Genomic DNA, 24843 nt, shown 5'->3' on the forward strand with positions numbered 1-24843 from the left:
CCTTATAGCCATGCTGGTCTAACCTGCCCAGCCCAGGCCTGACCTACTGAAGCCCAAAGGAAGAGGAGGGAGGAAATGTGAGGAATGGTGGCAGGAAAGGGAAAGGCTAGACAACCTGAAGTGTACTCAAGATTTAACACCTTCCCTACTCACACTGAAAACTTTATCATTAGCACAACAGTCCAGCAAAATTGCTCTGTCCTTCCCCCTGACTCATCCCTTTAGGAAAAGAAGAGGAAGGGGAAAGCAGAGAGGTGTAGCTAGAGGCCACCCACAAGCCATCTCCTTCCCAGAACTTTGTTCTAAGAAGAAGAAGAGGGAGGAAATATATATGCATGTATATATGTGTGAAAATGTTGAATGCAGAAAATCCATATTAATTTAAAATTGGAAAGAGGCTTAAATATTTGGCAATAATAAAATATTAAATTATATAGTCAATTGTGCATGATATGCAGACAAAACACTATAGGATCATACAAATGTTTTAAAATAAGTAAAAGCTGCAAAATCAAAAATTAGGCTTTACGATTTGTATGCCATATGCATATCGGCAAAAATTTGAAAGGATTGTCTCAAGTTGAAGATTCTTTTATTTAGGTGAAAGAATTGTGATTTTTTTTTAATTTAAAACATCCCTAAATCAACAACGGATTGGTTTTAGAGTGTATTTTTAAAAGCAGATTTTATGTTTTTTCTTTTTTTTTTTTTTTAAGATTTATTTATTTGACAGAGATAGAGACAGCCAGCGAGAGAGGGAACACAAGCAGGGGGAGTGGGAGAGGAAGAAGCAGGCTCATAGCGGAAGAGCCTGATGTGGGGCTCGATCCCATAACGCCGGGATCACGCCCTGAGCCGAAGGCAGATGCTTAACCGCTGGCCACCCAGGCGCCCCAGATTTTATGTTTTTTCTGTCATGTTATTCAATGAAGCTTCTTACGTTAGGTCAGAGCCCACTTAGGGTTCTCTGTGTTTCACTAAGCAGGTAACACGGCTCTGACGCGCTAAAAAGACAGAAAAGATAATCGTAGAGAAAGGAGGGACTTCAGAGAAGCGGAGTCTGTCCTGTTTGGATTTTAGATTTTTGTGAGTGCTGACCTTAGCAGGAAGCTGGAGGGAGGCAAATTTGAAACAGACACAGGTGCTCTGTTAGTCAGCAGGGATGGCCTGGTGTTTTCTGGCATGTGTGTGGGGCTCAGAGACTTCTTTGAGAATGTGATGAAAGCACTTCTTTCCATTAAAGTGCACATTCACGTGGAAAAAAACAGTTTCGCACGCAATCTCCGGTGATGCTGGATTGCCTGTAGCCCCTGTCTGGATGCCTTCATCTTTGAGACTCATGATAAAAACAACTGAGAGAAGAGAGAGAGGAAGGGAGGGAGAGAGAAGGGAGGGGGTTGGGGATGGGCTAAATAGGTGATGGGGATCAGGGAGCGCGCTTGCCGTGAGCACTGCGTGACGTATGCAATTGCTGAGTCACTATACTGTACGCCGGAAACTAATGTAATGCTGTATATTAACTAACTGGGATTAAGATAAAAACTTTGTAAAAAGTTATGGATAAGCCAGTCACAAAAGGAAAAAACAAACTGACGTTCACACAAAAATCATTGAATGAATTCCCTTGCCTGGTGGCAAAATTAAGCGAAGGTCTGTTTGGCGGTGACGTTGGGAACAATCACCCAAGGCCTCTGGGAGGCTAGTGGAGGTCAGGGTGCCCCCTGAGCCACGACACTGAGCACAGTTCCAGGGAAGACAGGGGCAGAATGAAAAGCTGTGAGCGGGTTCTCGGGTGCCCGCAAACATCCGCTTGCACTCGCCTGTAATCTCGAACCTTTACGATCCTTTTGTCTTCGCAGGCCGCTCACATGGATTGAAGAGAAAGGGCCTGGTCTAAAGCGAAACAGACACTTAAGCTTCCATTTCAAATCTGGGTCTCTGGAGAATATGCCAAATGTAGGAGTCAATAAGAATATTTTTCTGAAAGATCAAAATATATTTGTCCAGAAACTCTTGGGCCAGTTCTCTGACAAGGAGCTGGCTGCTGAAAAGCGCCGCATCCTGCACTGCCTGTGGCTGGCGGAAGAAATCCAGAAACACTGCTCCGCCCAGAAGTAGGAGAAGGACGCGTGCGGCCCTTCTCAGACGGGACCGTGGTTTCCTTTTTATGAAGAGTTGACCTTTCTCTCTATTCTTACAATTAAACATATCTTGGGTAAACAGGCTTTGTGTGCTGTCCCGAGCTGTGCTGGGAGTGCTGTCTGGGAGTCGGGGCCACGTGTTGTAGGGATGAGGAAAGAACTAAGCTTGGTCGAACTGAGCTCAGTGCTTCATCTGCCTGATTGCATTCACTCGTCCCAGCAGCCCTGTCAGGTGGGAATTACTGGGCTTGTTTTCATTAGTATGTTGGAAAATCTGGTTTGGAGTCAAAAAAGCAGAGCCAGCCTTTAAACCCCACTCATGCACGGAACCACTGCAAAATAGTGTATGGAAGCCTCCCTGCTTTAAGGAAGTTTATTTCCCTCAACAGACTTTCACTAGGTGACTCTGGTGGGTGCTGGGGATTCTAAAAATGAATAAGACAAGAGCCACTGCCCTCGATAACTCACAGCGCGGAAAGGAAAACAAGTCACGCAAACGAGTCACTGTAATGTAATAGGTCCAGTAAAAAAGATACACCCCTGGTCATCTGGAGGGAGGTTCGGGGAAAGCCTACAAACCAGATGTTGCTAACTAGGTTAGCTGTGTAAAGGTCAGAGGAGGGCTTTCCTGGCGGAGGACTGACAGGAGCAAAGCGACGGAAGTGAGGAACAACCTGGTCAGTACCCTGGAACAGTGTTGCTGGAGCGTTGTGTCTGGAGGAGGGCGTCCCAGAGGTAAATCCGATTGTGGGATTCCTATAACCCAGAGAAAGGAGCTGGGCTCTTACTCATTAGGCTCTGCAAGAGGCACTGAAGAGTGTTATTTAAAAGGGGAGTGGTGTGGTCAGGTTTCCAATTTAGGTAAAGCACTCGGAAGGCTGCCGGGAGGAAATGAGCCTGGAGACAGGGAGGAGGCATCCAGTTCAGACCCAACAAATGTGTTCATACTTGCAGCCCTTGGCTTGTCTAGACTCATGGCTCCCGTTGAGAGACTGCTGACCTTGAGGCAGAGCGCTGACCTTGAGGCACAGCTGATTCCCAGGAATCTGCTTTTTCCTTTCATTGGTGGACCTGCTGCGTTTTCTTGAAAGCCTGCGTTAGTTTGCTTGCCTTTGTAAATGTCTCCCTCTTGCTTTTTGCCCACTGCCGCCCCATCGTGAGGTTTAACCGGTCCGGGAGCTAGGCAGTCACTGACGTCAGCACTCTATTTTCTACCTCGATTTCCATTATTCTATCATCATATACCACAAGGTAAGGCAGGCAGATATATTAATTTAAATATAAAAAACAAAGATCCATGGGGCGCCTGGGTGGCTCAGTCGTTAAGCGTCTGCCTTCGGCTCAGGGCGTGATCCCAGGGTTCTGGGATCGAGCCCCACATCGGGCTCCTCTGCTGGGAGCCTGCTTCTTCCTCTCCCACTCCCCCTGCTTGTGTTCCCTCTCTCGCTGGCTGTCTCTCTCTGTCGAATAAATAAATAAAATCTTTAAAAAAAAAAAAAAAAAGATCCCTAAAGTTATTCCTTTATTGGCCATATAAAACAATTTAATAAATATTGGTCAGTTGGTTCTCTTGTTTTATTATTCACATCGAATATCGCTTGAGACCAGGAAATATTATATCTCTTTCTGTATACGGTACAGCATCTAGCATGAGGCAAATATCAAGTATGATTAAACTGCAGTGCAACAGCATCTCCCATTTGGGCTGATAACTCTGCTGTTTCAAAAATACTGGCCATACTTGATAATAGAGGTGGAGATGGGTATCAAAACCAGAGCCGCACAATCAAGCGGTATAAACCGGTTTTGTTCAAGACTCCTGCAGCAGAGGAAAACAGCCCCCAGTCCAGAACCAGGCTCAACTCCAAATACAACATGGGCAAGTGGGGGATTTATAGCCAAGGGGCAGTGTGGGGGTCCTGGGATGGAAAATGACTAAGAGGAAACATCAGGGGTGGGCGGATTCTGCCTAAACCAGCTTGATCAGCTTCTTGCTGAAGGCAGGCCAGCACGATCAGATAGCAGGGGTCGGGGGTGAGGGATTTGATCAGATATTGAGGGTACGGATCCTTAACTGACTTAGTTGGATTTTTGCTAAATTAGCCGATGCAAAGACAGACATGGAAATCCAAAGGTCAGGGCCTACTTGAAAAGGACTCAGAGGAGCCTGACTGAAGTTTGGTCATAGTCACTGTCATGGGATATGTGGTGACTAACTGATGGCTACTCATCTCAAGCTTGTTTCGTGTGTGGTCAAGAGATTAAAAATGAAAACATCCCTTAGTTTTACAAATTGGCAAGAATTGCAGAAGGAGAAGGAAGGGGAGATAGGAGAAAACAACCTGGAGAGCTGGAGCAGCAGTCCTTTTTTTAAAAAAAAAAAAATTGTTAATTTAAATTCAACTTAGTTAACGTAGCCTGTATTATAGTTTCAGGGGTAGAATTTAGTGATTCATCAGTTGCCTAGAACACGCAGCGCGTATTACATCAAGCGCCCTCCTTAACGTCCTTCCCCCCACCCACCTCCCCTCCAGCCACCCTCAATTTGTTCCCTATATTCCAAAGCCCCTTATGGTTTGCCTCCCTCTCTATTTTAATCTTATTTTATTTTTCCTGCCCTTCCCCTATGTTCATCTGTTTTCTTTCTTACATTCCACATATGAGTGAAATACGGTATTTGTCTCTCTCGGACTTTCTTTGCTCGGCGTAATACCCTCCAGTTCCACGCATGTCACGGACCGGCAGTCCTTCTTACTGCCCGCATCTTCCTTTGGGGCTACTGGAGCCATCCTGGCTCTACCCACTGCAGCATTTCCCGAATACTCCTTCTCGGAAGGCCAGGCCCCCACCTCCAATGCTAACTCTCCTCCAGGGTTTCACTCAAGTAAAGAAGCCACAAGTATCCATTGCCATTTGCATAGAGTACCCAAAAGATGGTGACCTTTGCTTTCTCCCTTGCCTTAAGGCTATCTTGACTTCCTTGGAAGGCTTAGTGGGAAGAGGGGGATTTGAGGTCTGAAATTTCAGAACAAATCTGGCTTTCTGTCCAACTAGAAAAAGCCCTTTATCCCACTGTACCTGTGAGTGCCAGGAGGTATCGTACGGTACTTGTACTTTATCCTACTACGTTTGGAAGTGTTAGGGGTCTTCCAGGGGTGCCCCTGATCCCTCTCTGCTCCTCGCCCAGTTCTGTGGTGAAAGCAACCTGCCTTAGTGGTAAAGCTGAGAAAGAGACTAAGCAACAAAGCCCACTCACCCTGTAGGTGTACCTGAGGGCTCTGTCTGTCCATGTGGTAGGTGACAGGGGTAGGCTCTTCCTCTGCAGTGGGGTGGCCGGAAGCTTGGAAGAAAGTTAAGTTAGTCTAAGAGAGGGCAGAGTGGCAAACTTTTTGGCTGTAGGTCCCAGCCACACTCCCCAATCAGCTTTATCATAATAAAACTGATTATAAAAAAAAAAAAACCTTCATATTTCTCCTGCATTTATAGCTGAATTCGTGCCCAGAATTGGAAAGGAGAAAAAGGAATGTTCCTTGCTGGTCCCTTAAATCCCAACAGTAAATTCTTTCCTTATGGTCCATTGTCTGAAGGAATCAAGTGGGAAAAAAGAAAAGAAAAGAAAACATCTCGGTCAATGACACTAGAGTTCCTCAAGAGGAGGCTTCTTTTTGGGAAAGTCCCTGCTAAGCCAGACTATCAGCAGTGCTGATGGTGGACACGGAGGGGGATAGGAGGGGGGACTGTAATAGAAGAGGAGGCCTTGGGACCTAGGCTGATGGGCTGAAAGGAAAAAAAAGACACATCTCTCTGCCACAGCAATTAACAGGGATTTAATGGAAAGAGGGGAATAAGAGGTCCAAGACCCCTAAGTCCTTGATACTCAAAATGCAGTATGCTGACCAGCACGCTTGGCTTTGGCTTGGCCTGGAAACTTGTTAGAAATGCAAATTCTGAGGCCCACCTCAGACCTACTGAACCAGAATCTGCCTTTTAAAAGGATTGCACAGTGATTCCATGTGCGTATCAGTCTCTTGCAGGTGGTGGACTAGTAAGGAAGAAAAATGCTACTCAAATAATAAATGTTAAAGCACGGCTATGAAGAATGCTGGAGATTCTAAAGTAGATTTTAAAATCTTGGGGCGCCTGGGTAGCGCAGTCGTTAAAGCGTCTGCCTTCGGCTCAGGGCGTGATCCCGGTGTTCCGGGATCGAGTCCCACATCAGGCTCCTCCGCTGGGAGCCTGCTTCTTCCTCTCCCACTCCCCTGCTGTGTTCCCTCTCTCGCTGGCTGTCTCTCTGTCACATAAATAAATAAAATCTTTAAAAAAAATAAAATAAAATAAAATAAAATCTTGCGCTAGGGAGGGTTTTTCTAGGCAAGAAGTTAGGAAAGCCTTCCTAAAGAACGCACTGGAGGCCTGAGCTACGGGTTGGTGAAGGGGTTTCTGAACTTTAAATGACTAGTCAAACGCAAGACGTTAAAATGAACTTAACTTCCTAAATTCCTTTGAAGTCTTGTAACATTTCTCTGCTTTCTTCAGCTGCTTAGAGACCTGATATTGCTGCAAATTATACTTGTGAACAAATAGAAATGTTTTGGTATACACTGCCTCACACAGAAAAATTACTGTTATTTTCAAATAACAAACTCAATGATCAGTCCTGCTGTTTAATGTGACAAACATAAGTTTAATAAATAAAAAATGCAGATCTCAGGGAGGCATGATGGCAGAAGAGTAGGGGACCTGGTTCATCTGGTCCCTCAAATTTAGCTGGATATCTATCAAATGATTCTGAACGCCCATGGATTCAGCCTGAGTTGTAAGAAAATATATCTGGATCTCTACAAGCAGAAAAACGACTGCTTTTCCCAAGGTAGGAAGTGCAGAGTCATAAATCTGCAGGGAGATATGGGAAGACAGATGGAGGGGGAGGGAGCCTCCATAAGCTGGCTACCGGGAAGGGATAGAACATTCGAGTGCAGTGTTGGAACCCTTAGAAATCTGCTCCAGTGAGAGACATCCCGCTCTGAAAGGAACTCAGGGGATGAAAACGGCAGATTTCTCGGTGGGTCATTGTGGTCTCAGGATCCCAGGAGACACAGAATGAACCGGGGTGCCTGAATCGGTAGACTGCCCAAGCAGTGGAGCAGGGAAACTGGTTATGGTCAGTGAGCCCAGGAGGGGACACTCAGCTCAGGTCGCCATAAACCATGAGCCGGGCCCGTAGGGAGACCACTCTTGGCCTGAGCACCCTGCAAAGGACTGGAACGTGCAGGCCATTTACCATCCACGGAGAGGGACCAAATGGCTGAGCCCACGACTGGGCAACAGCTCTCAGGGTGGTGGTGGCCCTGGAAATGACAGTAGGGTGGCCCCGGCTGGGACCTGGAAGCATCAGAGAAGGATGCAAGTGCAAGCCCACAACCTTGCAGTCACAAAGGCACAAAGCATGGTGACACTCACAGGTCCTGGGAACTCCCCCGGGAGAAGACTGCAGTGGACATGAACCGTGGGAGTCTGCACAGTTTGGTGCAATGCACACAGAGATGGAGACTGACCCAGAGGGATTACTGAAGAGGGGGGACCATGACCTTGTGGCTCTGGGCCGGAGATACAGACACGGCCATTTTTGCTCTGACCCTCTGAAGAGGCATGGAAAGCCTCCAGGGAACAAAAGCCACACAGAGGAACCACTCGCACTGAGCCCATCCCCCTGACAAGGGGTTGGGCAACTCCCCCCCAGTAAAGACACTTGAGAAGCAGCAGAACAGGCCCCTCCCCCAGAAGACAGACTGGAAGAACAGAGGAATGACAAGCTTAGACATCCCACAAAACTGCAAAACTCCAGCGCCAGGGGAAAAAAGACAGTCTCTTCAATAAATGGTGCTGGGAAAATTGGACAGTTATCTACAGAAGAATGACCCTCGACAATTCTCTCAAACCATACACAAAGATAAACTAAATGGATGAAAGTCCTCAATGTGAGATGGAATCCATCAAAATCATAGAGGAGAACATAGGCTGTAACCTCTTTGACATCGGCCACAGCAACCTCTTTCATGACAGGTCTCCAAAGGCAAGGGAAACAAAAGCAAAAATGAACTTTTGGGACTTCATCAAGTTAAAAAACTTCTGCACAGCAAAGGAAACAGTCAACAAAACAAAGAGGCAACCCACGGAATGGGAGAAGATATTTGTAAATGCCACTTCAGATAAAGGGCTGGTATCCAAGATATATAAAGAACTTCTCAAACTCAACACCCAAAAAACAAATAATCAAATCAAAAAATGGGCAGAAGACATGAACGGACACTTTTCCAATGAAGACATACGAATGCCTAACACACACATGAAAAAATGTTCAACAGCATTAGCCATCAGGGAAATTCAAATCAAAACCACATTGAGATACCACCTTATACCAGTTAGAATGGCAAAAATTGACAAGGCAAGAAACAACAAATGTTGGAGAAGTTGTGGAGAAAGTAGAACCCTCTTACACAGTTGGCGGGAATGAAAGTTGGTACAGCCACTTTGGGAAACAGTATGGAGATACCTCAAAAAGTTAAAAATAGAGCTACCCTATGACCCAGCAATTGCACTACTGGGTATTTACCCCAAAGATACAGATGTAGTGAAAAGAAGGGCTATATGAACTCCAATGTTCATAGCAGCAATGTCCACAATAGCCAAACTGGGAAGGAGCCGAGATGCCCTTCAACAGATGAATGGATAAAGAGGATGTGGTCCATATAGACAATGGAATATTACTCAGCCATCAGAAAGGATGATTACACAACATTTACATCAATATGGATGGAATTGGAGGAGATTATCCTAAGTGACATCAGTTAAGCAGAGAAAGACAATTATCATATGGTTTCACTTATATGTGGAACATAAGGAATAGCATGGAGGGCATTAGGAGAAGGCAGGGAATGATGAGGGGGGGGATTTCAGAGCAGGAGACGAACCATGAGAGACTATGAACTCTGGGAAACAAACTGAGGGTTTTAGAGAGGAGGGTAGTGAGGGGATGGGTTAGCCCGGTGAAGGGTATTAAGGAGGGCACGTATTGCATGGAGCACTGGGTGTTTTACTCAAACAATGAATCATGGAACAGTACATCAAAAACTAATGATGTACTGTATGGTGACTAATATATCATCACCACCACCACCATCATCATCATCATCATCATAAAACATGGATCATCATCATCATCATCATCATAAAACATGGATCATCATCATCATCATCATCATAAAACATGGATCATCATCATCATCATCATCATCATAAAACATGGATGAACCAGAGGGGATGTTGCTAAGTGAAATGAGTCAAGCAGAGAAAGACAACTGGAACATAAGGAATACCATGGAGGACCACAGAGAAAGGGAAAACTGAATGGGAAGAAATCAGAGAGGGAGACAAACCATGAGAGACTCTGGACTCCAGGAAACAAACTGAGGGTTACAGAAGGGTTAAAACCACTGTGACCTTGGGCAAGTTATTTAACCTCAACTACCCACTTATCTTACTCTTAAAATAGGAGTATTGCCTCACTTTCAGGTGAATGAAGACCAGAGTTGTTAAAGGAGAAGAGACATAAACTCACACACCGGTTCTGTCACTACACCAGGTAGTTACTGCATTGTCACGGTTTCCTGTTCTGTGGCCAACTTGACGCTCACCACAGCCTCCAGTGGCAGCAAGCTGCAATGTCACGCCTTCCTGCATCTCTCCAACAGCAGCTCACCACTGCCTCCAGTGGCATCAAGCCTTACTGTCACGCCTTCCTGCGTCTCTCCAACTGCAGCTCACCACTGCCTCCAGTGGCGACAAGTCACACTGTCACGCCTTCCTGCATCTCTCCAACTGCAGCTCACCGCTGCCTCCAGTGGCGACAAGTTGCACTGTCACGTCTGCCTGCATCTCTCCAACTGCAGCTCACCACTGCCTCCAGTGGCGGCAAGGTGCATTTGAGGGGCTTCCTGTTCTACAGCGGAGCGCAGCTCACCACTGCCTCCAGTGGCAGCAAGCTGCCCCGCATCTGTCCAATTGCAGCTCAACAGTGCCTCCAGTGGCAGCAAGCTGCACTGTCATGCCTTCCTAACAATCCGTACCACTCCACTCAATGAGTCTCCTTGGGAAAAAAACATTGTTCCAATTGCTAAACTGAATGGACACTTTTCAGGGTTTACCATCACCTTCCTGTACCACTCAATGTGGAGCACAAGCTGGGAGCCTTTGTTCCAGGGACTGTCAGGCTCCTCAGGCTGGGGGGCCCGATTCCAGCCAACATATTTCCACCACTGATGCTGAACAATGGACTGCACATGCTGTCTCCTCTGATATATCCCAAATGTAAAACTGAGCCCTGGGAGAACTTAAAAAATGTGTGAGAGTGTGACTGGGGTCAGCAACCACCATCCACACCAGCACACATTCGTCACAAGTGTTCAGTATAGATTACTGACATAGAGAAGCCAGTCTGAAAAGAGAAAACATGTCATAGTCTGAAACAAAAGCACTGAACAGCCTCTACAAAGCATAAGATGGGGGGGCAGAGAGAGAAGGTAAAATAAATATGCTAATGTTCTTACCTACTGAGGAAGAGGGAGGAAGTAAAGCATCTGAAAACCTCTCCTCCTGTGAAGAGACGCAGCAAGGGGACAAAGCAGTTGGATGGGGAATGTGGGGGCCCTCTTTCTTCCACATATGGTTGAGAAATTTATAAGTGTTACAGGGATGGTAGTAACCATTAATGGAGTAGGAGAATAGAAAATGGAACTTCTTAATTAACTAGAACATTTTAAGGAAAGAATAAAGAATCAAACTAGGAAAAAAATACTAAGAGGAAGTATAAGAATAAACAACAAAGTGAAACAATCAATAAATACAAACTAGATCTAAAGAATAAAATTTAGTGAAGCAACTAAAATACTTATTATGAATGAGCTTAATTCCATTAAATAGAATTGAAGACTGCATGTAAAATGTATTGTTTATAAAAGCATGTCTTAACAATGTAATAAAGATTAAACAAAAAAAGCAAAATATCAGCAAATAAAAATAAAGCTGAAGTGGCAATATTAATATCAGAAAAAGGTGGAATTTAACTTAACAGCACTAAAAAAATAAATAAAAATAAACAAAATTAAGAGCACTAATCAGAATAAAGACAGGCAATATGTAATACATAATTTAAAATAAAAAGCCATTTTAAAAACCACCATGATAAAGAAGATGTGGTATACACACACACACACACACACACACACACACACACACTGGAGTATTACTCAGGCACCAAAGAGAATGAAATCTTGCCATTCGCAACGACGTGCATAGAACTAGAGTGTATTAAGCTAAGCGAAAGTAGTCAGTCAGAGAAAGACAAATACCATAGGGTCTTACTCATATATGGAATGTGAGAAAGAAAACAGATGAACATATGGGATGGAGCCAGGGGGAAGGAAACCATAAGAGACTCTTAACCGTAGAGAACAAACTGCAGATGCCAGAAGAGGAGGCTGGAAGGCGGGAGCTGACACTCAATGTCAGTTCCAGGAACAAGTGTCAATTACAGAACCCACATTAGAAGCCCCCATGGGAGAGACTCGTCAGTTACAGGCCCCAAAGGAGAAGATGCAGGTTTCACCTCCTACAGGAAATCCACCATCCCTGCAGCTCAGCCACTGAGAACCCTCCATCACCCTGAACCCTGCTTTTCTCCAGTGGCCTGTCCTTCAAAACAACCCTCCCAACTTCCTCCTCCTCCTCCTCCTCCTCCTCCTCCTCCTCCTCCTCCTCCTCCTCCTCCATGAAATAATGTTCCTCTCCTTTGTTTCTCACACTTGCCTGTGATGTGGCAGTAGCTTGCTCGTCCCAGATTGCAAGTCTCGGCTATTTCCAATTAAACCCATTTGGCTGGTAAAATAACTGGCAGCTTTAGTTTAAGGTTAACAGAACTAATAAATGCAATAAAGTTACAAGGAACAAAACCAATATACAAAAATCAATTGCACTTCTCTGTGCTCCTAACAAACCATCAGAAAGAGAAATACACAGAACAATCTCATTTACACCGGTGTCAAAAAGAACAAAACACCTAGGAGTAAATTTAACCAAGGAGGTGACAGCCCTGTTCTCGGACACCCGTAGGACACTGATTACAGACATCAAGGGAGACACACGGAGACGGGAAGACACTCTGCACTCGTGGAAGAACCGACGCTGTGAAAATAGCTACTCTCCCCACAGCCGTCTGCGGAGTCCGCGCTGCTACCGAGCTTCCAGACACCGAATCGACAGCCCTGACCGGGTGTGGACGCGGGGAGGACCCTACAGGCCCGAGGCTGGGGGAGCACCAGACCCGGGTGGGCGGCCGCTGCCTGACTGCAGACTGCCTGCGGAGCCCGAGGAACCGAATCCGCGAGCGCATAAACACGGACCCGCGGACCACCGAGCAGATCCTGAGCCCAGAGAGGGGAGACCCTACAGCCCCGCGCACGTCACCGCACACAAAGCCACGGAAACCCCAGCGTCTACACAGCACACCCCTCCTCCACGGGGTCCTGTGAGCTTGCACCCCCTCTGCGGTCCCCGCTCGGGCGGCTTCTCCTCACCTTCTCCTCCCGCCGCAGGTCCTGAGGAGGCCAGGCTCCTGTGCATATGGACGGGGCCCCACGTCCTCCACGGCGAGCCTGTCAGCGTGGATACGGACCCACATCTTCCACAGCGGGTCCTGAGGAGGCCGGGCTCCTGTCGGTGTGGACACCACCCCATGTCCTCTAGAAACCTCCGCGGCGGGTCCTGACGAGTCCGGGCTCCCGCCACAGGGGCTGCGCAGGCCGGGTTCCGGGTGTGGGTCCGGCGCCCTCTGCAGGCGGCGGAGGCCATGCAGGACAAGGCGAGCTCGCAGCCGTTCAGTGGAAGCACCTGCTCCCTTCCTGGGTCCAGGGGAAATCTATTAAATTCTGGAAATTCAAGCTGAACGGAGCCCAATATCCTCCCAACTTCTCCAAAAACAGCTAAGCAACAATTAATTGGAAACAACAGTCCCTGACCCAAACAGTGCCACTGACCCTGACCCAGACCCACACTCTGACCTGAATTTGATCTCAAGCCTGGCCCTGATCCCAACCCAAGACCCTAACCCTAGCCCCCAACCCTAACAATGGTCACAATAATCAAAAGGTAGAAACCATGCAAATGCCCAGCAATGGTGAATGCATAAACAAAGTGTGGTTACGGGTTTGGGTTTAGGTTCAGGCTCAGGTTTGGGTCAGAGTTCTAGATCAGGGTTTGGGTTTAGGATCAGGGGTGAGGATTTAGGGTGAGGGGCAGGGTAATGGTTAGAGTTTAGGGCTTTAGGCTTAGGATTTAGGGTTTAAGACTTAGGGCTTAGGGGATAAAGTTCAGGGTCAAATTTGGAGTTTGGGTTCTTGCTGGGGTTTGGGTTCAGGGCTCATGACTCAGAGTTCCAGTTTAGGGTTTGGCTTCACGGTTCAGAGCTTGGATTCAGGACTTGGGTTCAGAGTTTGGGTGTGAGGTTCAATTTCAGGTTTGGGATTCAGGGTTCCAGTTTGGGGTTTAAGGTCAGGTTAGGTTTTAGGGTTAAAGTTAGGGGTTAGGGTTAGGGATTATACATGTTCTTCCATTGTCATCGTGGACACAAAATTTCTGTCTGAAGTTTCTAAGTCTGAAATCTATTTAGTCTGGGTGTCAGGAGCTGGTTCAGAATTTAGGGTCACAGTAACTCCGTAGTGACAGCATTCTGATCCTAGAGTCTCCCAGTCACCCAGAAGCGGCTTTTTTCTGGGCTCAAACATAACCTTTGCAGGGAAGGCGAGCTGGTGCCAAATTTGGGATGATTTCACAATGGTAGAGCTGTAAAACCAAATATCATAGAAGTGTTCATGGAAAATGAAACAGGAGACAAACAATTTGTCAACTCCTGATTCTTCCACCATAGCAAAGACCAAGTTCCCAATAGAATCTGATAAAGTTTCCTAGGAAGGACTGTGGTACTCACTACCAGTACCAAAAGATCCCCCTCCCCTGGTTTATTTTTATTTATTTATTTATTTATTTATTTATTTATTTATTTTTAATTTGGCCTCTGCCCCAGTTCCTGACACAGAGCTTCTTTTTTTTTTTTTTTTAAGATTTTATTTCTTTATTTGACAGAGCGAGAGATAGCCAGCGGAGAGGGAACACAAGCAGGGGGAGTGGGAGAGGAAGAAGCAGCCTCCCAGTGGAGGAGCCTGATGTGGGGCTCGATCCCAGAACACTGGGATCACGCCCTGAGCCAAAGGCAGACGCTTAACAACTGAGCCACCCAGGCGCCCCTCTCCCCAATTTTAAACTAAGAAGGATACTTCCTACTTTGTTGTCAAAAATAAAATGTTATTATCTGGATATTCCAGTGTACAATTTGTGGAGTCACTGCCAACATTTTCCATTCTCAAATCCTCAACAACACACAGATAAAATGCAGGCAACATTGTAAAGCACTGCTCATTGGAATACCAAGGACAAGGAGGGCTATTAGAAGTAATAAAAGTATATCTATTATTAAACTCAGAAAAAGCACTCTTTATGGGCACTTAATGAGGATCCCTATCCATAAGATCTAACATCTCATCATATGGAATCCACCCATGAAAATCATCAATAACAATAGCCTGCTGACCCTGTAACCACCCCATTTACCTATAGGCTTGTAATACACATTCCAACCGCTAGAGACACACTTCTCAGCAGCAGAACGGGACTTGCCCACTCCCGGGGGACCAAAAATTACAGTGACGTGAAAAATCCCACTGCTTGGAAATCCCAGCCGTTAGGACAAAGTCGCAGAAACCACACCCACAGCTTAATAAAGGACAGACATCTCATTAGCCGCACGCTGCAGATCACCAGCACTCGCACGAAGCAACTCCACAGTGGCCTCCAGATCTGTCCTCTGCCCAGGATTACAAGGTGCGCCCCATTCTTCCAATACTCCACCCTTAGAACAAAACCTTTAACCGTCCTCGTCAGTCGTGAGCCCTGTGAAAGCCAGACCTCCTTGAGAGCACTCAGCCTCTAGCGCCTATCCTAGCGTTGGAGGGTGCCGCTCTCCCCGACTTCTGTACCAACTAGAAAATACTTGGAACAAGTCTTGCCATACTCCATGCAAAAGGCATACTCTTCTTCTGCAAAACTGTTGATGGCGAAACACCACGGATTCCTCGCACCTTCCTGAACCCAGGTAAATTGGAGATACAGGTTGGCCAGAGCTATCATCCCCAATCCCCATACACCCCCCACACACACACACACACATGCCTTACCTTGTACATTCCAGATCAGTTTCCATCAGCTTTGCTCATTCTCAGCCACTGTCTCTGCAGAATAGTACAGTAGTACCGAGGTGCCAGGACTGAGGTGCTGGGTACTAAGCCAGCACCTTGGACCCACTCACTACCAGAAATTAATACTCGTTTTATCAACACATGCATCACAGAAGACGTTGCCACCACGGCAATTAGAAAAGTCATTACAACAGAGGACCTAACAACCTGTGCCAATCTCCACGGCTCCACTCCCTGGCTCCAGCGATTGGCTCACCCAGGGGCATGTGACCTGGTCCCAACCAATGAGATGACAGGAACCTTGGGTCTAGGCCTGCAGAGCAACGCTTGGGGTGCACCACCCAGGCCAGAGGCTTTTTCATCACCGTGGCGGTGGCAGCCTAGGTCAGGCCTGTGCCAGCACCACATAGGGCCCAGGAAGCCAGGTGCTCAATAACATTGCTGAGGGCTGAATCAAACTCGTCCTGAAGCCCGCACGGGCTAGGTCTTCCCCTGACTCACGGGAGCCATAAATGTGCTCGCTGTCTTGGCCTGAACAAGACGACCATCTGTGTGGTATATCACCCGCAAGATATACCCACCAGGCAATGGGGACATATTCAGCCAAACAATACCTACATGTAATTCAACCAGAGACAAACATCTCGCGGGAAGTTCCAGGCATACAGATAAATGCAGGGGAGATTCCTGAGGCCTTAACTGTTGGCCAATCTCTCCATCATCCTTTTTTCCTTTCAAGTTTATGGCTGGGGTCAGGCAGGATAGGTCCCAGTGTACGCCCACTCTGCCATTTGAAAATAAGAGCCCTCTCACCCATCGTCCATCAGGTTGCAAATCTGGGGTGTGGGAAACTACCACTCGTGGGCCAAATGTGACCTCCTCCTGTATTCTGTAAAACTGGCTGGAACATGAGTTATATACTGTGGCTGCTTTCAAGCCACAGTGCAAGAGTGGAGTCATTGTCCGAGAGACCCCATGGATTGCAACACCTAACTGAAAATCTTTACAGAAAAGTCTGTGCCGATCCCTGTTCTAAAAGATAATATTATCATATCACTCCTTTGAGTAGAACCTAGCGCATTCTGGGTAAGATCAATTTCTTCACCCCCACAGGCAAGGACCTCCATCATTTTAGCCAAAACTCCATATCCACCCTCCTCTGTTTATACCTTTAATGGCACGTCTACATGTCTGCCGTGCAGTGGGAATTCGCTGTAGTTTACACGGTAGTGATGCTCAGAAACGGAGGTGTGAGTGTGAGCGTGTGTTTACTATTTGTTAGCCACGGTATGCAAGTAGAATACAATACAGTAGCACGCTGTCTCACGGTAACAGCCACGTTATGTGGTTACATAATGATATCAGAAGGAATCCACCTTCACAGAACAAACTTCACCTGGAAGGACCCTCAAATCCCTTGTCCTGGTCACCATGCTCCACCGAGGCTGGGGGCACACAGAGGGACAGAGACCCACCCTGCCCATCAGGGTTTTGAAGGATGTCTGCTGTTCCAGGACAAAAGATCCCGAAACCATTCACCCACCTGTCATCCAGCCAGGCAGCTGGGAGAGAGATCTACTCCTAGCAGAAGGACAGACCGAGAGACAACAAATGACGGCATGGTGTGACAAGTGCCACTACAGGGGATGCCCAGGAGGACTGGGGGTGTGCAGGGTTGGCCAGACCAGGGGGCAGGGGGACCGGGAATGCTCCAGGAGGATGATCACAGTTGTGTCCTTGTATGACTACACGGGTCAGCGCAGCCGGGCACTGGCCAGACTGGAAAAGACAGGGCGGGGGGTGGGGGGGAGGGAGGCGTCACTGAACTGTCTTCTGCAAGGCAAAAGTTCAGTAATGAGATTTCTTTCGGTACAATTTCATCTTACATGCTTATATGAGTCCCTACAGCTGCTTGCAAATGACATGACGTACACAGTTGGCCATTTCTTTCAAGCCTGAGGTATTGAGGGCAAAGCACACCTGATACTTACTTTTGTTGCTTTCACAGTATGATGACTTTTCCTGCCTTCATCTCTGACCCAAAGACAGGGAACAAAGGCAACACAGATCTGCACTTTGAAATGTCAACCAGGTTCTCACAGGAGCTAAAGGCTAAGGACCAGGGTGACAAAAAGGGGAGGCAGAAAGCAAGTAACCAGAAGAAAATGTCATGTGTCCATGAGCAGGCTACCTTCTCTGTCGGAAGCAAACCATGCCTGGCAGGAGGGAGCCACACCTGGGCCTGGTCCCTCTGTTTGGGCTGCCCTTGAGCATAGCAGAGGATGTGCTGAGCTAGGCGTGGGTGTTGGGGGAGATGGGCAGCTGGCCACAGATACTATCTGCCAAGTACCTGTAGGACCAGCTCCTGGTCCTCAGCTAAGGTTAAACAATAAGTACGTTTATTTACATATGTACTGTGACAGGTAAGGTGCTCAGTGCTTTGAGTGACTATATTCTCTCCCATTTTATTTTTTAAAAACACTTTATGGAGGTATGATTGACATACAAAAAGCTGTACATAATTAATGTATGCAACTTGACCCTGAACCTAACCCTAACATGTAGTTAAGATATACTCGATTTACAATATGGCTTATAAATTATATGATGGTTTTTAGGAGTTAGGGGACCCAGGGACCAACCTGTTCTATCTTATTCTCCCTTGAATTTGATAGGTTCTAACACACTCTGTCACGTGCAATCTGGAGAGTGGCCGCACGGGGGCACCAGTGAGTCAACATTAGTGCAAACCCCACCACAAAGCCAATTCTTCATCCTGTAAAACTTTGCTCATTCAATGTTCATAGATCATTTCATAGATTATTAAAAGTGTGAGTTTCTTGAATTTTTAAAAAACCAAGCTAATTCTTTGAAACTGTTAAAAATATAATATGTTTTTAAAAATCTCAGAACTGATGAGCAAATGAAGACCCAGGGGCCTGGGAAAAGTCTGTTATTATTGAGTATGCTCGCATCTACTTAGGAAACAAGCATGACTTATATTCCACTTATTTTCCCGAAGAATTTGTGTCAACTAACAGTACTGAACCCACACAAAATAGTACAGTACAGAGGAAAACAAAACAAGAAGCAGAAAAAGAGCCACACCCAGGAGCAAAGAAGACATACCACGGAGGCTATGTCAGGCCGATGGACTGTAGATGGTCTGGAGCTAGAATGCCCCCAATCCCCCTGGGGGTAGCGGGTCAGGCAGAGCACATACCCTGATGCTGCACTGTTGTGACCAGTGACAAGTCTCCTGGTCACTTCCTCCACGAGCCACCCCCCGCCCCCCTGACTACTCCAGCCTGCTTCTTGGAACTCCCATTCCTCTTTTTTGACCCCAGTGTTTGCTTTTCCCTTCACTTACATGTAGTTAAACATGCTATTCTGTCACTTAAATGTTTTGGTCATGTTCTCAGTGAAACTACACTTTGCATCATCCACCCTGATGTATAATCACTTGCTGCATTGCGTGACTTCATTGGGGACTAGGAATACGCTCACAGTGTCGTGGCGCTAGTGTTCTGGGCAAGGTCCTCGCTAAGCCGGCTCATTCTGCAGCTGTTGCAGTGAAGGCCTGATCCAGGCACTGTTATTGTTGTGCAAGGAAGACAGCACAAGGCGAATTAGCCGAAACCTTGGGTTTGGGTTCAGAATTGCCCATGGCCCCTCAGCCACATCAAATGGGTGAGGGCACACCCTGAAGACAACTGCTAGTCCAATGTTGCCCTAGGGAATTTCCATGGAACAGCCATTGTGTCAAATGGGGGAAGTCAGTATGAGAAGGGAGGATGGGAGTCAGAATTCCTGAGATAGAATCAATCTTGGGGACTGCCTAGAACTTAATAGGAGTTCATTACATAGTTCTTGAATGAATACATTAATCTAAAAACATTTCCTAATTTTACAAATGAGAAGACTGAAGCTCAGATTAAGCGACTCTCCTAAATCGTACTGGAAACTGGTGACAGAGCCAGACTGAGATCTGAGATGGCCTCCAGCAGGATCCCCCGGAGTGGCTGTAGCTGGAGGTACAATCGCCCATTTAACTCTTCTGTACTCCCAGGCTCCCATGTGACTCTTCATGTGGCATATTCTGGAAACATAGGTCATGTCAGTGTCACAGAAACCTCTTCCACTGGTTATCATGAAACTGTGAGGTCAGTGGAGTCCCAAGCCATCGGCCATCTCAGAGTTTGTCTGCAAAGATATGGTTGGCGGGAAACCCACTTGCTGACAGAGGGTAGAGGAAGATGGAAAGAGAAGAGGAAAAAAGATGGGTGCTCACTTCACTTCTGGCCCCAGATGACACAGTGGTGTCCAGCAGGACAAGCCTCCCAACTCCCCCCCCACCCAGAACCTCCACAAAACTCACCCCTAGGATTTGAGGCTGGGCTTCGTACATGGGTCGTGAGCACTCCTGGCAGCTCAGGGTAGGATGACGGGAGACGTAACAAAGCCACAGCAGTGACAGATATATATTCATGGAGCAATGGATTTCTCCAGATATATTCTGAAAAAGGTAAAAAGTTCACTGATAAAACATCAATACTTTTAGTTAAAAAGAAAGCCATACATACCACAGAGTAAAGCTGGTTTAATTAATATTTATTTATTGAGTATTTACTGTGTGCAAATGTATAGCTCTAGTCCTACCTGGGAGCTTACAAACAGCGTAGGATATAGTAAATGGATCAATGGACCTAAAGGAATGCTGGCTAAAAAGAGAACAGTGCGGGCTAAGGGGGCCATCATATCCAGAGAGGCCCATTAGGAAGCCTCTCTGAGAAGGTGGCATTTGAGCCAAGACCTGAATGAAAGGGGGAGCAAATCCGTCTGTGAGAGGAGCAACAGAGCAAGCACATTTTGTATTGACTTTAAAGATAAGACCTAAATGTCGAGATGTTCTGACTTAGGTGTTGCTTTGGGACCTTTGGTTCTTCTCCCTATTTTGGGGGGATACATGCTTACTTTTCCTCACTGTTAAATGGTCTTTTAAAAAATGTCTTATTTAAGCATTGACATCTTTTATTAAAAGGCAAATGAATGAACCCAAGCTAACCCCTAACCCTAGCCCTTAACCCCTAACGTAGAGATTGAGTGCTGTATTAGTTTTCTACTGAAGCCTGAACAAATTTCCACAAACTATGGGGCGCCTGGGTGGCTCAGTCGTTAAGCATCTGCCTTCGGCCCAGGGCATGATCCTGGGGTCCTGGGATCGAGCCCCGCATCAGGCTCCCTGTCCCGCTGGGATCCTGCTTCTTCCTCTCTCACTCCCCCTGCCTGTGTTCCCTCTCTCACTAGCTGTGTCTCTGTCAAATAAATAAATAAAATCTTTTTTTTAAAAAAATTCCACAAACTGAGTGGCCTAAAACAACAGAAACTTACTATCTTACAGCTGTCCAGCTCAGAAGTCTAGTGTGGGTGGGCAGGGCTGTGTCTGGTGGCTCCGGGGGAGAATCCCTGTCCAGGCCTTTTCCAACTTGTGGAGGATTCCTGTATTCTATGGCTCACAATCCCTTCCTGCATCTTCAAAGCTTCCAGAAAGGAATGTGGCTCTGCTGAAATCTTCATTTTAACTCAGCAATTCCTAGTTTTGACTTCTGGCCTACAAAACTGTGACAAATATACCTGAGTTACTTTAAGCCACCACACTGATGGTAGTTCATAATGCCAGCCATAGAAAATCCATGCACGAGTCAAGGCGAGGGTCAAATGCAGGGAAGAATTCAGCGTGGAGATGAGGGCTAAGGTCAGAATCATGTTGAGGTTAGGTGCAGGGTCAGCTGGGGGTGAGGGTCAAAGTCACGCTAGGGGTCAAGGTTAGTGTGGGGGTCAAGACCCAGGGTTAAGAGTAGGTTCAGAGCTGCATGAGGGACAGAGTCTGGGTGACGGTTGTGTTTCAGGGTCAAGGTCAGAGTCCGGTTTATCAATAAGGGAAGATCAGGGCTAGGGTCAAATTTAAATGACTGTCAGTTTTACACTCAGGGTCATGATAAGAGTCTGGGTGAGGATTATGGTCAGAGTCAAAGCAAGCCTCAGGGTTAGGGTTAGGATAAGGTCACAGTCAGGGTCGTAATAAGGATCAGACAGCATTAGGATATTTTCAGAGTGAAGTTCTGACTGAAAGTCAGTGTTACGTGAGGGACATAGTCAACATCAGTGTCAGAGTCAGACATGATCAGGGGAGACCCTCAGGTAAGAATGAGGTTGAGTGAAGGTCAAGCTGTGGGTAGGACTAGGGAGAGCATTTCTGTTAGAATGAGGGTAAAGCTTAGGGTAGAAGCAGAGTCAGGGTAGTAAGTCAAGGTCAGGGTTGGGATTAGGGTGGGTGAGGCTGAGGTTCAGGGTTAAGTGTAACAGCGTCATGGTCAAGGTGAGGGTCAAGGTCAGTGTCACAGTGAAGTTGGTCAGCAGTCCCCGCCTGAGTGCCCAGAGCCACCTGCAGCTTTTGCAGATGCCACCTCCTGAATGCTCTCCCGCACTGAGCTGTAGGTCTACCTCCCTCACCGGCCTGGCGTCCTCAGTGCTGCCTGGTCCTCCCCATCCACCTCCACGGGGATACAAGCGTCATGAAGGCAGGGCTCTTGGAACAGAGTGTTTTGTACATTGATGGGTTCCAAGCACTCAGAAGAATCTGTGGCACAGGGCAGGTGCTCAATCGAAAGCTTGTTTCATAAGCAATGAGTATCCAGTAAGGTATTTCTGGAAGGAAAAAGTACATCTGGCAATAAAATAAACTGTTCACAGTAGTTCTCTCTGTGGAAGAATTACAAGAAACTTTCATGGTTGATTTGACCCATGTCCATATTGTTTCAAAATTTTAAAAATTAATGTTATTTTATAATGACCAAAAATGGATTTTTCCCCTTTGAGAGAAAATAAAGAACTTCAGGTAAAGCTCCTGGTAAAGTGACAAGAGACTCATTGCACTGTAGCTATTACCCAAACCTCAAACAACTGGCAGCCTCTTGCGGAGTCTCGGAGCATCCTCGAAGAAACCTTACTAGTCCTCTTCTCTAAGGAGGAAAGACAAACCAAGAGGCAAGACAACATGGAAGCTCTATTTATTCAACAGCAGCTTTGAAAAGGAATCCTTGAGACAGTGAGGGAATGTATTTCCCCATTTCTCCTTCACTCCTTTCCCACACGTTTCTGTCCTTCGCAGGCTAGAGCCTGATGCAAAATAGGTGACTGTCTTAGATGTACTTATATATGACCTTGGAGGGCACAGTCTGGAGGTGCAGACGGACGGGACATTTGTAAAAGTGGGACAGCAGAGTCTCACTGTAGCCCACCAGGAAGTAAAACTTGTGTGCAGGCAGCTGCCTCAGGACCAGGGCACAGATCTCCAACTGGTTAGCCCGGCGCTTTAGGATCAGCTGGTCAGCCAGACACCCTGGGAAGGTGCCCAGCATGAACTTTCGAAGGAAAACATCCTCCACTGTTCGCTCTGCAGCATGGTCTTCCCCATCCAGGTTACCTGAAAGGAGAAGGGCACCTCGAAGACTCAGCAGAAACTCCAGAGGTAACAGCCAAGAGCACCGGGCACTCAATTCCACCCCCACCCTGGCTGCTTCTCTCTTCTTCTACAAGTAGAATAAAAGGAATAACACTTTAAAGCCCCAAAGTACATTATTTCATTACATTCACAAACAAATCCTGTGAAGTAGAATTCGTTATCTTGGATTTACAAAAGGGAAGAATGAGGCCTTAGCAGGGCACAAGACTCAGATGATCCTTTCCTGTCTCGCCCTTTTCCACTCTTTCTGGACCGCTTATAGAAGCACTGGCCATCCTTTGGCCCAGAGAGACAAGGCCACCAGCTACTTCTGAGACTAGGGACATGAGCTCTCTCACCAGCCAGGGCTATGGCCTCAACCAGTGGATTCTCAGTGTAGATCCTGAAACTTCTACACCTCCTGCAGTACTAAGAGTCTCCACACCCATCCCCAGGCCTTTGAACCAGAACCTGAACGGGCTGGGGGGGGGGGGGGGGACCGGAATCTGTATTTTAAGTTCTCTATACAGATGGATCTCAAAACACGCAAGCTGAGAAGTCTCATACCGAACAAAACACAGCTGATTCTCGTTAGTTCCCAGTAGTTACGTTCTATAAAGTCACCATGAGCAATGTGTTAGGGAACACTGAACCCTCGCTCCTAGGGAAAACACAGGGTTAAGTTTCTGGATGCCCTGGGTTAAGCCAGTTTTATCAACACATCAATATATAACTTTGTTTCATGTGTGTTTCTGTTTACACGACCGCTTAACACTGAACTCTGCCAACAGCACTGTAACTCGTGCCTGAAGGAAGCGCACCTAACATGCATATTTTCTCCCCAATGTACGTCACGCCCTTCTTGTGCTTCACACTTCACCACTATTTTAAGGGAGCGAAGTCACCGACAAAAAGCACAAAACTGTAGCGCGAGTGGATCTCGGAAAGAACACTTGTTTACGATATGAGCAGAAACGAGAAGGCAGGGCCCTCAGCAGGGAAGGTGTGTACAGGGTGGCTGCTCTGCCCACGTCCCACAGCGCTTCACGAAGATGAAATCTGAGAATGAAAACCTCTGAATACGTAGGAGTTGAATCAAGCCTCTCGCACGTGTTTATCTGGTGTTTGTGTGAGAGCCACGACTGAGAGCCACGATGGGCCCCTCACCTGTGTGCAGCGACAGCCAGCCCTTGCGGTGGGCGATGTAGTGCGGCGCGTGCGCCTCCTCGTAGGTCACCGGCTTGTCCCCCTTGCCCACTCTGACTCGGGCCGCCCGGTTCTAGGAGCAGAGAGGGGTCGTGACTCTATGCGACCACCGACCCAAGCTGCCCACCCCCCGGCCCCCGGTTCCCCGCTCCTCCGTCCCTGAGTTCTCCGCCGCCCGGCCCCACTGCCCCCGGGTCCCCGGGCCCTCTGCCCCCTGGTCTCCGGCCCCCTGACCCCTGGGCCCCCAAGCCCCGCCGCGCTCACCTTGGCGCAGACCGCGGACGTGTGCAAGGCGCGCCAGGAGCACGGCAGCTCTCGGCTCCAGGAAAGCACCTGTGAGAGGAGGGGACGTGAGACGGAGACTAAGGTCCCCACCACAGACCGCGGGACCCGGCCAGCGTCGCCCACTCACCCGTGGCCCGAGCACCCAGCAGCACACGGGCGCCGCCATCTTGGGCCCAGCGCAGCGCGCCGGACGTAGCACGGCGTCGCGCGGAGAGACGAGGCGGGGCGGTCTCAGGGCAAAGGTCAACCCCCGGGAGGCTGCGACCGCGGACAAGACCAAAGTGCAACCTGCGTGGGAGGGCTGGGCGCTTGATGGGCGCGGGGCAGAGGAGGGGTGGGGCCT

The 24843-nt window shown here is 47.5% G+C and overlaps 2 protein-coding genes and 1 long non-coding RNA gene across 5 annotated transcripts in view; 1 reads left to right on the forward strand and 2 right to left on the reverse strand.

The window, feature by feature from the left end:
* The window catches only part of BLVRA (biliverdin reductase A), a 43540-nt gene extending 41317 nt beyond the window's left edge, over positions 1-2223 (forward strand). For all 3 annotated transcript variants that reach the window (XM_087861216.1, XM_045793520.2, XM_045793521.2), the window contains one exon: positions 1860-2223. In XM_087861216.1, coding sequence (XP_087717342.1) covers positions 1860-2118 — 259 coding nt within the window. In that variant the 3' untranslated portion in view covers positions 2119-2223. The remainder of the gene's footprint in view (positions 1-1859) is intronic.
* Positions 2224-14217: 11994 nt separating this feature from the next.
* On the reverse strand, positions 14218-20888 carry LOC148110437 (uncharacterized). Its single transcript, XR_015724072.1, has 2 exons — positions 19884-20888; positions 14218-19604 (listed from the first exon to the last, which is right to left on the reverse strand). It is a non-coding gene; the product is annotated as an uncharacterized LOC148110437 (long non-coding RNA).
* A 1670-nt stretch (positions 20889-22558) lies between these two features.
* Positions 22559-24843, reverse strand: MRPS24 (mitochondrial ribosomal protein S24). Its single transcript, XM_045793525.2, has 4 exons — positions 24628-24843; positions 24480-24548; positions 24177-24288; positions 22559-22991 (listed from the first exon to the last, which is right to left on the reverse strand). The coding sequence occupies exons 1-4, from the start codon at positions 24664-24666 to the stop codon at positions 22708-22710; spliced, it is 504 nt and encodes a 167-aa protein (XP_045649481.2). The 5' UTR covers positions 24667-24843; the 3' UTR covers positions 22559-22707.

The sequence above is a fragment of the Ursus americanus genome, chromosome 3, assembly GCF_024610735.1.
Source record: "Ursus americanus isolate L20-20 chromosome 3, mUrsAme1.1.p, whole genome shotgun sequence".
In the NCBI taxonomy this organism is placed as follows: domain Eukaryota; kingdom Metazoa; phylum Chordata; class Mammalia; order Carnivora; family Ursidae; genus Ursus; species Ursus americanus.

Bases quoted from the DNA above. Each gene is read 5' to 3' on its own strand.
- MRPS24 (XM_045793525.2), bottom strand. From the start codon at position 24,666: ATGGCGGCGCCCGTGTGCTGCTGGGTGCTCGGGCCACGG. The intron at 24,289-24,479 runs GTGAGCGCGGCG...CTCTGCTCCTAG, and splicing joins CGTCCGCGGTCTGCGCCAAG to AACCGGGCGGCCCGAGTCAG. The intron at 22,992-24,176 runs GTGAGGGGCCCA...TTCTCCTTTCAG, and splicing joins CTGGCTGTCGCTGCACACAG to GTAACCTGGATGGGGAAGAC.